The following is a 15,136-nucleotide window of genomic DNA, read 5'->3' as shown; positions in this document are numbered from 1 at the left end:
TGGTGTGGTTATTGTGAGAGAAATTGGGTTGATAAATGCTAATTAATCTACCCACCTGTTCTTGTTTAAATGCACTAATAATTGCTATGATTGCTCATTAACCAGCCCACCAGTTCGTGTTCTTTTGTAACTTTTTTTTTTTGTGATAAATTAAGAGAGTTTGGTCAAAAGAGTGTTAGTGTGTGGGTGGGGGCTCATTAGTCGTTTTATGACTATATATCGATGCTGCTTTGTTAAGCTATCAACTCATTTTTTGTTGGAGCTCTAGTGCTGACAACAAGACAAGGCAAAGTCGGGGTAATAGTTTCTTTCTTAAAAAAACAAAAAAATGAAAATGAGATTTGACTGTGAGAATTTGTTTGACATTGTATTTACCATAAATTGAGATGAAATAACAAGTTTAAATAATGAAAACTAAATAATCCTTAAAGTTGTGATCAACCTAAAAATATCTCTAATGGCACCGTATTATCACAATGCTAAGTGGAATCTTAGTTATAGATAGAGTTATTTGCACATTGATGAGCTATGGGAACTATAAAATTATGATAATAATATTTAAGTGTTGGATTTTTTGTAGGGTTCCTTTGAAAAAGAAATTTATTGAATTACAAGATCAACTCCAATGCAGGATATAAAATTAAAGTCAAAACTAAAAAAAAAATATTAATTTAACTATTATCCATTTTTTTTGTAGCTCTAATTGGATAACTATTTCAATAGGCAAAATCCATTTTCTCTCGTTGAAGTGTAAAACAAAAGGCATGGAGAAGATAGATACCGCAGTTGACCAGCGATACTTTCATTTGTAGTTGCCTCTTGCTTCCCTCTTCAAAAACAAAACAAGAAGCCCACATACCTCAAAGCCCTGTGCCTCAGCTTCTTTGTGATTTTCTAAAAAGAACAAGAAGCGATTGTCCTTACTCGTTGGTCTCAGTCATGCCCTAGTTTCTTGTTTTAGAAGATTATTGTCTTTGCTTCGTCAATTATTGCTTTACATTTTCAATTGACTTGCTTCAATTATTTTACCCTTCGAGACAATTCTCATAATGTGTATTTTTAATTGTGATCTAATTGATGATTTTTTGTTAAACTTTACTTTGTAAAGGAATGAATTGCTTTCTATTATTGGTGGCTAGTCTCTTTGAATTTAAGTGTTGATTTTGATGATTTTTGGTTTTGTTTTTGTTTTAGGAGATTTGAATCTAGGTTTTATGGGCAAGATGTTAAGGAAGTTTATTGCTAATGATGGAATTAGGGAATTCTTATCTTAGAGGCTATATAGCCTTGATGTTAAGGAAGTTTATTGCTAATGATGGAATTAGGGAATTCTTATCTTACATGCTATAGCCTTGCTTAGGTCCCTAGATCGATCGATCTGGTTGAGCAAAATTAGACTGATACATTGGTGGATATGCCTTCCTTGAATCATCAATGAAGAATGTTGATTATTTGATTAAAAAATATATAAATCTTTTATTATTAAACTTGATTTTATTTTGTTTTTCTTATGCAAGAATCAACAGACATATTTTTGTAGTTAATGGCGACGAATTTAGAAAATAGTGAATTACATTACAAATTTAAGACAAATTAAGCTTTTTATAATCTTAAAGAAATTAGAGTCTGAACTATGGAATAATATTGTCATAAAGAAGCCAAGTTTGGAGGCAAACCTTAATCCGTTACAAGGGATTAAGCTTTGCAATGAAACAAAAGCATTATTTTCTAGGTTGATGCTTCATATATTGACATGATTAGTTTAGTTTACATGTTTTGTTTTATGGTGCTAAGTCTAACAATATTTATCATTGGTCATGATAGGAGTAGTTGAAGAAAAGGGATTGAGTTATTAAGAAATAAGGTGTGATCAGTGCCAAAGGGATCAAAAGACATTTAGTGTTGACAGGTAAAAAAAAACACAGCTTTTTTTTTGCAACTTAATGTCGTGCTAGATTGAGTGTTGGTAAGGGAGATCCATAACTTTTATAGCAAAACATGTTAGGTATTGTTTTCAGGAATAACACTATACACACACACACACACACACAAATTTGCGCAATAAATATCCAACAGTTGATGATGTTGTATATATAGATTATTAGAGCTATGTTAAGTGCATATGTCCAAAATAACGAAGTTTGATTTTTTTTTTTAAATAGTTGTATGCATTAACTTATGACTTTGAACACTTTTAATTTTATATTTATTAGTGGGCTGCAAGATAATGTAGTAACTTGGTCGGTGATTGGGTGTGGTTTCTTAAGATAAAGCCATAAAGGGTGTTTTATGGTGGTGTTGTGTTGAGTCATTGTGGTTTTGAATTTTTGTACCTGCAAAGCAATATTTTTATATTGCCTTTTATATTGTAATACTATGATTAATATTTCTTCGGGTACTCTAACAATGGACTTGCCATCCAGCATTTTTAACAAAAAAAAATTTGTCTTTGTTATCCAAGAATTTCACTTGCTCGTTATAGATAATAAGTCTGTTCATACAACATGTATATAAGCAGTTGTACCTATTTTAGCTTCAGTGGTTATTATAATTGTACGAGAAAAAAATATAATTATATACTAAGAGAATCACATATAAATGTAGTTGCTCAAAAAAAAAATTTATATGAATAATATTTTGAATTGAAATGATAGATATTGTATCGAACAAATTCCATACAAAACCACATATATTTTATTGTTTGTGTTTCTTCTTCACAAGTCATGACCTATTATGATAAGCTAAAATTATGTTTATTAGGAAGCATGTAATTGTGTTCTTACAAATTATGGGATGAGACCCAAGATTTCATTTTGTTAGTGGTATTTACTATAAGTGTATTGAAATTATTCATCGTTATTTTAGAATTGTTTTAAAAGTTGTTCTTCAGTTGTGCAAACACCTTATTAAACACCCAAAGAATATGGTTCTTGTAGAGATAATGAATAATCAAAGATTTTATTTTTATTTTAAAGTATAATAATGATACTAATATTTTTTATATATTAATTAATTATGTTCAAAAAGAAAAGGTTTATCATCATTGTTTCATATTTATATAGAATTGTGTGAGAGCAATTAACGATAACCATGTTCTTTTGAATATTCCTATTGAAATTCAAGAGAAGTTTCAAAGTAGAAAAGAAGAAACAACCGGAAATTTTTAGTAGATATAAATTTTGATTTGAGGTTTACATATGTTTTTGCTCATTGGGAAGGAAGTGCAAACGATTCACGTGTTTTAGGTTATGCAATATTAAAATCAAGTGACCTAAAAATTCAAGAAGGTATAAAATAAAATAATTATTAAATGAAATAAGCATCTAAAATGTCTAAATTAGAGAAGAAAAAAAACATAGTAATATATTTTATTCTTATTTATAAATAAACATTAACATGGTGATGTCAATTACGACATTCAAAAGAGAAATCATTTCTTCTTTACATGGAATTTGATATCACTTGAATGAGTTTACAAACCATTCATTAAAAAAAATAAAAATGAGTTAGTTAATCATCAATATTGTTTTATATAGAACACTATTGAGCGAGAGTTTAACATTTTGAAAAGTTATTTAATCCTCAATGTTGGATTTTCTTTTATAATTAATAAGCTTTAATTCTATTTTGTAATATCAAGCTTTAATTTAATGCCATGACTTTTTTTTATAGCATGTGAACCGAAATCAATTATTAAGCTTAAAACATTGTAAACATAACATGAGATGATGAAAACAAAAACAAAATAAGTTTAATAATTGAAATCAAATAATTGTTTAAAGGCTAATAAAAAAAAAAGACCGTCTCGGATTTGCTGTAAAATAAACTGTGTAAACATATACATTTCACATATGAATTATTTAATAATATTTTATCTAATATTTAAATTATTTATAAATAAAGAAGTTTGAGTAGTTATTATATTAAAATGTATGATTTAAAAACATAAAATCAAAATGTCAAACTTTGAACAAGTTGATTGAGCAATTGCTTCCCTGGGGAGAAAATGAACGGCAGATGGATGGTTCGTGGTCACCGTCTTTGATAAACACTTCTCATCCTATTGTTTCATTAATCTAATTCCGAACCTATGACCCCCTACCATACACTTACCTGCCTATATGTTTTGGTAGTTTAAGTAAAGATTGCAACTCCATAGCTGACACAAATTCCATGACATGGTTGCTTGGCTATCAAATACAAACAACAACAAAAATCAAAGATTTCCGATTTAGACTTTTGGGGTTCAAGGAGTACATGTCCAATCCAGTTAGATAGATCCCATTGGAACCAGAAACTGATCAAGACGACTCATTCTGCGAGCAAAACATCAACCTCTTATCATGCAAGGTTCTTCCTCTCCAAGGAAGAAGACCGCTTTTCATCCTACTGAAAATATCATAGCCATGTGTTCAGGAAAACTACACTAACACAGCTAACTCTACAAAATCCATCCATGTTAATTGAAGTAACATCATGGAGAGAAGAAGTGAGCAAGGAAAGCATTGTCGTTTTGACTCGTTTCCGTTTGTCTTTGGATGTTCCATTCGTTGCCTTGTTTGGCAGAGAATAATTGGATTGCAACATAATCTCTGTTCTGAAAGTTGATGTCTGAACCTCGTATTAACACAAGATAGGTTGAATTCATCTTCCAGAAGGAAAAAAATGGAGAAATTCCTACAATCATTTCCTTAAAATCAAGCCCTTCATATAAATTCGATGTTTCTGCATTACATGGTAAGGATCTCAACCACCATGATTTATCAAAAACCCACTACGAGTCCAAACAATTGGGCTAAATGAAAGGCAAATTCCAGCTGAAAAATAACAAATGATATCCCTCTAATGTACATTTATCATTCTGCATCATCACAGGTATCATCTGCCACATGATTAATGGGACTCCACGAGTACATACAATGGCTTGCCATTCAATCGCTCCCGACCCTGAAACATCAGACCCATAAATGTGATAATGGAAGAATACCATTTTTGTAGCAGAGAAATGTTGATTGTCATAAAATTCAAAAATGCATTCATGAATGAGAATGAACACCCATGTAAACAAACTGAAAAGACACGTTAGGGTGCAACTGCAATTTTTACACAAGTGATGCTGCTCAAATAGAAAGCATTAAGTAGACTTGAAAAGAGAGCTGACAATATCTTGTTTTAATATATTTCACTGCATTGCATCCAAGTGCCAGTTTCAAAGTATCAATAAACTAGCAGATAAGCGGCACTACTTTTATATTAACAATTAGAGTTTATGAGTAAAGCCATTGTCAATTTAAGCACGCACTTGCTGAGCTTCAGAATCACAGCAAAATCAGCATTTAGTGATGCTACTCTAACCCTGATTACAGAAACTTCATCTCTACCAAGGAAAATGTAATTTTCCTCGGAGCACCTGCACTTCACATACGACCATAAAAAGGCAATTCTAAGGGAAACAACCCTGAAGTTGCATTATTTGGAAAAAAATAATATTGGAATCCATATACTGCTCTGGGTCGGTCTCCATTAACCCATTATTTTTTAAAACAGTGTAGCTCTTGGAAAGACACGATTAAGGTTCTGAAATGGTGATCATAACCTCTTTAAAGGTTCTTTACATAGTGAAGAAAACTCACTTCTTAGGAATCCTCTTCCATTTGACACCATCAAGTCAAAATTCTAATCTCACAAGGACTAAATTCACTTTCGTACGAACTTAATAGTTCCATTATTTCCATAGAAAGTGACGAACAAAAGATCTCTCGTAGACAGTATTGGGACATAATGGTTTCACCCCATGCAAAATCAGCGGAAAACTTGCTTAGAATCATTAAATTATCCAGGCCAATTTTGGTACCACTAAAAAATTATTCTCAAGATTGTGAAAGGTAAATAGCTTAATCTATCCTTGTATCCTTGTATAATTGGAAAAGTCTGTATATACCCCCATCTTTGAGTCCATTATGTCCTTGTACAGTAATTCTTCAATCTAACCTTCAAGTTTTTCCACTCAAATTGACAAAATTATATTTTTTCATCCCAAAATTAACCTCGAGTTATACAAGGATATAATAGAAAATTTCCTCAAAATGTTTTTTAAAAATTATAATCTTATATAGTTCAAGGATATTTTAAGAATGAAAGGTATAGTTATGTTAATTTACAATGGAGAATTTGATACTATACAAGGACATAATAGATATAATAAAAACCATAAAGACATGTTGAAGACCTGACCATTTATACAAGGAACACATTGAGCTATTTCCCGAGAAATTCTATGCTGGTAACTCCATATTTAAAAATTATGATTTCGTTGAAAATCTTATATTTGAATATCCAGACCTTTTAACTGGTTTACGCGTCAGAAGGCTCAGGAAATGAAACCAACAACTAAAGGGAAGCTGCCACCAAGAGACACAAGTAGTAAAATGATGACCTAGAGAGTTCAAGCCATAGGGCAAAATAAGGCACTTGAGACGTCAGTTAAAGGGGAAGTTTTTTCTTGTTACATTTGAAAATCCTAGGATTACAAGAACATAGATCATCAACTGTTGAATTATGCAACCCATCTTCCGTTCAAGTAACTAAGACGATTAGCTACAGAGTGTGTGAGAGTGAGAAAGACCGACAGAGGACAGAAAAATTCAAGACATCAAAGAAACAGATAAGTCCTGTTTCTAACAGAATCTCCAACCACAAAGATCAACAGAAAATATAGTGAAAAATAAGAAAATATGGAAGCATACACACCTTCAAATCTGGTAATTCAATTACACATGCACATTCAACCACTTCTGCTCCAGCACGTTCTGAAAGATAATATCGAGAAGCCGTGCACTCAATCAGAACAAAGGTTTGAATAATACGCAAACAAAATATATCACAAGGAATTGGATCATGCTTCAGTGAAATTTCTGAGAAAGCAATCAACAAGGAGACAAATTTATCAAAATATTAGTCATTGATCAGATCACAAAACTATCACCTTGTAGTAACTTCTCCATCACATGGGAAGCAATGAACCCCTGGTGAAAATTGTTATTCAGTGTCTTCTTTTTTATAGTACAGAAAAACTTGGGTTTCTAATTTGTCATGTAAATGGATCTACTGTTTATGAAGACTTGAACAGCTCTGCAACCAACATTTACAGTATGTATAATGCAAGTAAACGCATCACTCCTACTGTAGAATATTGCCATTAAAACTTGTTTATCATTCACTTCCAGATTGCATGTTCCGTTGCTAGTTTATTAGGATTGATTGACATTTTAAATGTCCCAGATTGAGTGGATCAGAAGCTGAATTTGTATTTTAAGCAAACATAAATATTTCAGTGTTTTTGGATCATTGTACTCTTATCACATTTAAGAATGAATAGGACAATCTTGCTTATCTTTTCATCAATGGTCTTGTATACATGAATTGTTATACAGACAGCTCACGTAACAACTAAAACACATACAAGAATCTCAAGTCTTTTAACAAGAAATAGGTTTACCGAGTAAATTCATGGCAGCACACAGAGTGCCACCAGTGGCAATCAAATCATCAACCACCAAAGCACGCTCACCCGATTTGACTGCTCCAACATGCATCTCAAGACAATCTCTTCCGTATTCTAGAATATACTTTTCTGAAATAACTTCGCCTGTCAACACGACAATAATTATTAACAAGATTGTAAACAGAGAAAATATGAATTAAAGCACCACATGTAGCGTCTTTGAAGCTGAGATTTCTAGTCCATAAAAAACAGAGACATCTACAGAAATCAATGACAAATCAATACTTATGTGTCTGAAAGATTCTCTGACGTGACAGATAATATGGAGAGTGAAAATTAATGTGGACAAACGCACTCCACACAGCTAAGCTAGCAGTGGGGGAGGAAAAGAAAAAGAAAACGCAAATCACTCAAGCACTTAAACTGGTTGGGTGGCTAACAGTGCGAAGAAGACAGGCATTCTCTTAATACAGTAAACCATATCCACTGTGAGGAATATATTTGGCTTTCTAACGCAGAATGGACATCCACGATCACACCTATTAAGGATAAAACAAAACACATTCTATACAAGGGTGCTGATTTACCAAATGGACCAACTGTATGGCACACCCATTAACTAACACTCTAGCAACTATAAAAATATAAAATTAAGATGCAAATCAGCGGCTGATTATTGATCCACATGAGCGTAGCTCCAAGAATGTAGTTCAAGGAGTAGTGCCTATATCCACTAGCATAAGCAAGAGGGGTGAGGTCTTAGTTTCAAGTTACACCTTTGACGATTTAACTTCAATAAAAATTGTGAAGCGCCATTAAAAAAAATATCAGTATCAATTGTAGAGTCCCAGAGCATGCAGAGAAGAAAAAATAAAATGCAATACAGTGATCAAAAAATGTACGATCAGTATATAGCTTGATATTTATCATGAGCGTACCAAATACATCTTGAAATATAAACATGTTCATGCCACTGTAGAAAAGGTTATTAGTAAAGAGACGAGGAGTACCAGGCAACTTCCTTGGTTTTCTCAGAGGAACAAACTTTGCTCCAATTGCCAAAGCAATGGGAGGTCCGAATATAAATCCCCGAGCCTCTATTCCTGAAAAAGACAATTGCTCACATTTTAGGTCCGAATATAAACAGATTGCTGAGCTGAGCTCTTTTATTAGTTAAAACATCAGTCTTGTATGCGTGTATTAGGGAGGAGCATCCATTAATTAAGATTTCGAATCTTGAAATAGTACCTCACATGGAAAATGCTCAAAAGTCAAAGAATCTTGACTACTGGTAAGTAATGATAATAATAAACAGTAACAGGAGGCAAATACAAACTTTGTGACAGCAGTTAACGAAATTTGCAGGAGAACATCAATGCAGGCGACAAGATATCTTATCAAGAAACATATTTAAGATTTGATCACCATGGAACTTGGAGTACTTCAAGTGATGAAAACCATAAAATGCCCCCTAGCAGTTGAACGACACAAAAGCTAGAACACGCAAATGATGCAAAGGAAAACTTTCTGACCAGCAAATTGTTTTTATCAGAACTTCTTCTATCAAGGAAAAAGAATTATATGAGCTGCAAAGCATTATATATACAGTTTTGGAAGACTCCACATCTAAAATATGATGAATAGGACTTTGCAGAGAACAACAGAAATCATGGTGAACGTGATTATTTTAAGCTCAAGTGGCAAGAGTCAATGCCCGTAATACTTGAATGTGACATGAACCTGCACTGGAATTTGATAAGCTAGATCTCCAACTGACCAAACGCGGAACACATGCACTAGAGCTAATCCAGTGGTAGCATAATAGACTGGTGACAGGTACGAAAAACACAGATAATTATCTGGCAAAGGAAAAGGCCGAAACTTTTCCATGTGAAACTAAAATCTCTAAAGAAGATTCCACTAATGTATAAAGTTCCACATAAACACAAGAAGACAAAATCCATCCACGTGGTCTTACAAAGAGACAGATTCTAATGCCCACACAACGGGACAAAGCAAAGTACACTTAAGTGCTGACCGAATCCTTCATCATCGAAAAGCAAAATCAAAATGAGGTCTAACGGCACTATCAGTAAGAGGTCATGAAACCTCTTCAAGTATGCATAGTTTGCTATTATTTGCAAGTGCAAGACCACACATTACGTGCGGCTAATAAAAAAATCACTCTTAAGACACTAGTTAACCAAAGGGATGCGACCGTGGCCATCTTACAAAATCACCCATCGCAGAAGACAACCTAAAACCACTATAAGAAAGACAGCGGTTCGTCATTTAAGACCTCACAACGCCATCAATTTCAGGTGCGAAACTGGCTACTGCAAAAGGAAAAATAAAAGGATATGACTGAAAACAAGAGACAATATAACCGAGGTATGGGATCAAAACATCAAACAGTAAAATGGGGAAATCTACGTTACAATATAGCCAAAAGAAGCCGGCCCATCTTAACTTTAGCATCATTTGGGTCCACCTATTTTTTTAACAGGGTGGGCATCCATCACCAACCACAATCCACCCAAATCAGATCCTAGCACATGCCCACAACAACAGCAACAATAGAGAGAAGTAGAGTGGTCAGATGAGAGCCGCTAAGGGGAAAAGGATGAACAGAGAGCAATCAATGGCACACCACACTAACAAAGCCCATTAGTCAAACAAGAAATCACTCTCTAGCAGAAAAAAAAGGCAAACAAGAAAGAAGAATGAAAAACTAAACATCACATACACTCAAACAGTCACTTCCATTTAGCATTTAATGAGCCCATCAAAAAGCCATTCATAAAAAGAAAAAAAGAAAAAGAAAAGAAAAAAAGACAACCAGAAACTTAGGCAGTGGTGCATTTTGCTCTGTAAGCAAAAGGACCACACCACCTTGAACCCAAGATCAGTTGTTAAAAGGCCTAAAATCAGATCTTCTAATTACACCTCAAACAGAATGAAAATTTGCCTAGGAAAAAACAAGAATAAAAAGCAGAAATGGGGTCTTTCACTCTTTCTTGTGAGTTTTGTTTTTTTGTTTTTACCTGCAACAACTGAAATGTTTTTGCCTTTGTATCTCTCAACAAACAAATCAATTGTGTCCTTGAATGCTTTAGGATTCAGTAATAGGGTGGTGATATCTTGAAACATAATACCTGCCATAATAAACCATCACTTATAAACTTATAACCAAAAATGAAGCATAACCATAGATTCTCTGCTTTTCACCGCCAGTAGAGTAGCATATATACATGGAAAAGCACGTACAGTCTTGAATCATGGAAGCTTAAACGTGTTTTACCAAAACAACAAAAGAGCATAAACATTCGGTGCCGTTCAAAATGGAAATGAAAAGAAAAACTCAAACAACTTGGTGAAGGTTTTAAAAAGGAACAAAACTTTGAATCGAAAAGAAACTTCGTATGCGAAACCCAGTTGCAACAACCGATTCTTGAATTTAACTCTAAAATTCGAGATCATAAAGCTATTTCCGCCAAGTCTATGATTCTCAACAACCAAGAAAAAAAAAACAGAAAAAACCTGGTTTTGGAAAATTGGGAACAACACGAATCCTAGTTTTGATGTCATGAATACGAGGATCTTCATCTCTGTAAGCCGACATTGCAATGTAGAGTAGCAGTGGTGGTAATTTTAACAACTTTGATGTGTCTTAAGAAATAGTAATTCCACTAAAACAAGGAAAGAAAGAAAGCCTGCGTGTCTGCCTCAGTCTCTCTTTGGCTCCTCTAGCGGTTTTTCATGGTAAAAATAAGAAGAAAAATACAGAACAGGGAGAGATAATAAAAGGTGCGTGTGAGAGAGGGGGAGAGAGGCTACACACATAGAAAGTAAAGTGATGTATTTATAGAAAGAGAGAGGAGGAGGAGGAGGAGGAGGGAGCTCTCTGCACAAGAAAAGGAAAGAGAAAGAGAAGATTGATAATAACAAAAAAAAAAAAAGAGGTAAACGGAGAAGGGGGGGAAAAAGAATCACGAGGGCTTTCTATTTATTTATTTATTTACTTTTTCTGTTGGTGCAGTTATTTTCCTTTTCCTTTAATCGCTGCTGTGTGAAATATAAATAGCTCCGTACGCAGCTTCTATTTGGTCTTTTGAGATTTGGGCGCCCAACACAAGATTTTACGCCGTGTAATATCCTTATTCGCTTTGCAACTCCTTCCTTTACAGATTTCTTTTTTTTTTTTAATTCATTTAGGATTTTGTATAATCATAACCTTTTTGTTTATTTCCAATCAGTACACGTGGCATTCATTTCTATCTTATCTAAGAGCTATAACACCAGCCTATATTCAGAATAGATGTTTTGTATTTTTTTTCAAAATTATTTTCAGATTATATGTTTTGAGGGATATTTTCAGGACAATACATATAAGGGACGGCAAGATTTATTTATGGTGTCATTTGGTATGGGGTTAAGAAATAAAAGTAAATTGTTATAAACATAATTATTATAAGAATGAGTTTTAAGGATATAAAAGTTTGATTCTAAGAATATTTGGTGCGCTAATAAATTAAAGGTTGAAATATTAATAAAAATATTAAAAACAATTAAATTATCAGTGACAATTAACGAGAGATAAAAAAAAAAAAACTGTTTGATATGTATTTAATTTGAAGGTAAAGAGGGAGGAAAAAAAAAAATAATAATAATAATAAACTAGCCTTGGAGGTTATATCTTACCCCCTAAGTGTTAATTTCACCTTCCCTTAAAAACTCACCCAAATAAAAAAATTATTTCAAACTCGCTTAAATTTTGCAAGGACAAATTCTACCTCTCCTACAAACCAAGCCTAAAGGAAAGTGATTCACTCGCGCCCAATATCACCACACAGTTTTTTTTTTGGTTCTAATAAAGCACTTATAATTCCATAATTTATCACTTCAAGTGTCCCTTTTATCATAATCACCTAATTATTATAAATCTAAAGGATAGCCTTGGCGGTCAAGGAAGTTCACGGCAGCCTTTAACTTGAAGATTAGTTTAAATATTCTTGATATCAGAGAGAAGAGTTTATATATTTAAATACACTAACTTAGTACAAATATCTTACATGAACGTGTGTGATGCGCGTGAAAATTAATATATTAAGTATCAGTTTGTATGTATGTATTTTAATTAATTTCTTGATATACTAAAGTTAATAATTAGATATACTTTTAATAATTTTAAAATTTATAATACTGTAATTTAAAAAAAAAACAAATTAAAAACCCGAACGATCAAGCCATCCATTTAAAATTTCCCATAATTAATTTTTGTTATGCTGCGATACGGGAACTAGTAGTGAAAACCTTGAAGATTATATACTCTCTCATATTGTCGCCGGAGCGTGGATATAAAAGGATGGGAAGAACACGTAGAGGAAATGTAATGTAATCGGAGAGAAGAAGGATGACAGGTAACCTTCAATGTCTGCTAGAATGGCATGTTAAGATGAAAGAACATCTGATCATGTTAGGTCCTACCTTGTGATATTTGCACTTGTCATGCCTTTAGAATTCATGCTTCAACCCCCCCCCCCCCTCTACCAAGCAAGGTCTCCATCCTAGCTCAACTAGTTGCTTTCAGATTGGTACCTGAATAATTCTTGCGAGCGGGTCTCCGCCATGAGTTTGCTTCGGCAATAACCAAAAGATACACTGATGGCGAAAGATGTACAGGACTCTGGATATTATTGATTAGTGCTCCTTGATTTTTTTCAGAGACCAGAGGAAAAGGAAAGGGAGTACTCTTTGTGGGCTACGGCCGGCATCAGTGTTAGGAAGCTTAAAAGCAGGCATAATAATAACTTCCGATCGTCTATAGCTGCCGTGTACTAGAGGAGCTAGGCTTTTTAATCGGCAGCTTAATTAGGGTTGTTTAGACGTCCAATTCAGTTCATGTGCATGTATGATGAAGGTATTCATTGCGACATCCAGCTCTGATTGTCAACAGTAGATGAGCAGGCAAGTGTGCTTCCAAACGAAGGATTTATTTATCAGTACTGTTTCTTTTGTTGTCTCAAGTAATTTCTCCTCGAGAGAACTAAAAAATAGTTGTTGTGGAATGCTAGAATTGGTTTTTATTGTAATCTTGAGTTTTTTTAAGGATATATATATATATATATATATATATAAGGTCTTGTGTTTTTCTTAGAAATTGCATAATTATGATTTTTTTATAATTTTTTATTGTAGTAGATACTGTAATTATTATTTTATTTTTCTATTACGTTAAAAATTAATTTGAGATTTTATATATTTTTATTAACACATATAATTTTTATTTTATTTTATTATAAATAAACATTATTTTTCTTATTCACAATTATATTTTTTGCTTGATATAAAAAAAATTGTTATTAACATTTATAGCTAAACGAGTTGAATAGTTTTTAATTTATTTAATTAAATATATATATAGACTTTTCAATATATAATTATAATTTTTTTTATTAAAATAAATTATCCAACTTGTGTTGAAACACTAGTCAAATAAAGTACTAATTTTCAGATATGAAATATGGATACTCAAAAATATTTCTTACGCCACCCTTTAGTTTTTCATATTATTAAGTAAAAGTAATTAAAAGAATAAAATTATTAAATTTAATAGAATTCATGATCAAGGTTGTAGATTTACCAGGTTAAATCATAAAATCTGATTTTATTGTTTTAATTAATTAATTAATTAAAAGAGCACCAATAAAAATTTGATTGGGGTGTTAAATTAAAAAAAAATCAACTTTAATAAAATGAAGAAAAATCAAAAGAATAATGACTAAGTTTTTAAAAAATAGTACATCATAAACTATTAAATTTACATTTAATTAATAATTATTGATATTATCTTACTAATACATGCACCCTGAGAGAGAATTAACACTGGATTAAGGAGGCAGGTTAGGGATTCTATTTTTTTTCTATCTTAATAATTCAGAATGGTTGCCATTGCTGTGTGCTTTCAGCTCTCATTTCTGTAGCATCAACAGAAACATTATTAATTTAATAGCTAAAGCAGTACCGCATGTCCCTAGCTCCCGGTATTTTTCGCATTGAAGACTGGCTTTGACAATTTGTGGACTTCTCGTGTCTGGAAATTGGATGACTCTTGTTCGCTGCAAAGGTTTTTTTTAAGTCAATTCCATAGAAAAAAATAGCTTCTAAAAAAAATATATTATTTAATGACAGCCGCTTGTATAAAAAAAATTGATTTGAGACGATTTGACCTAGTCGTGAGAATGGATTGTTTTATGATATAATTGGGGATTGGATGATTAATTAGAAGTTTAATAATAGAGCTCGTGCCAATAAACTCGGTACGTGTGGAGCCAGAGCTCTAGAGCATGCAATTCGAAAACCTCGTAAAACAGAGTGCTCGTGAAGATCTTATTCCAGGAACATTGTAAGAATTATTTTTTTATTATTTTTTTTCAGCCATCTCTGTTTGAATTTACACTGTGGAAAGTATATTAAAAATTGGCACGAACTTTTTCCCTTTCTACTGGCTAAGAAAGCTCCTTAATTTTGTAATAAAAGATGCAAACAGGTCGTTTTTTGAAAGCTAGCAGCCACAAAATTACAAAGCTAAGACAGCTACAAAGAGTATGCCTCTAAGCAAGAGGGTTATAG

At 32.7% G+C, this 15,136-nt stretch overlaps 1 protein-coding gene across 1 annotated transcript; it reads right to left on the bottom strand.

Moving 5' to 3' along the window:
- Nucleotides 1–4,686: 4,686 nt before the first annotated feature.
- Nucleotides 4,687–11,485, bottom strand: LOC118035998 (adenine phosphoribosyltransferase 3). The gene is made up of 6 exons (XM_035041678.2): nucleotides 11,045–11,485; nucleotides 10,549–10,659; nucleotides 8,515–8,607; nucleotides 7,499–7,648; nucleotides 6,751–6,809; nucleotides 4,687–4,947 (listed from the first exon to the last, which is right to left on the bottom strand). Exons 1-6 carry the CDS (start codon nucleotides 11,124–11,126, stop codon nucleotides 4,894–4,896), a joined length of 549 nt encoding a protein of 182 aa, XP_034897569.1. The 5' UTR covers nucleotides 11,127–11,485; the 3' UTR covers nucleotides 4,687–4,893.
- Between the last annotated feature and the right edge of the window lie 3,651 nt (nucleotides 11,486–15,136).

The sequence above is a fragment of the Populus alba genome, chromosome 1 (genome assembly GCF_005239225.2).
Source record: "Populus alba chromosome 1, ASM523922v2, whole genome shotgun sequence".
NCBI classification, from domain to species: domain Eukaryota; kingdom Viridiplantae; phylum Streptophyta; class Magnoliopsida; order Malpighiales; family Salicaceae; genus Populus; species Populus alba.
The sequence above is the reverse complement of the archived record's forward strand: the minus strand, read 5'-3'. Positions and strand labels throughout refer to the sequence as shown.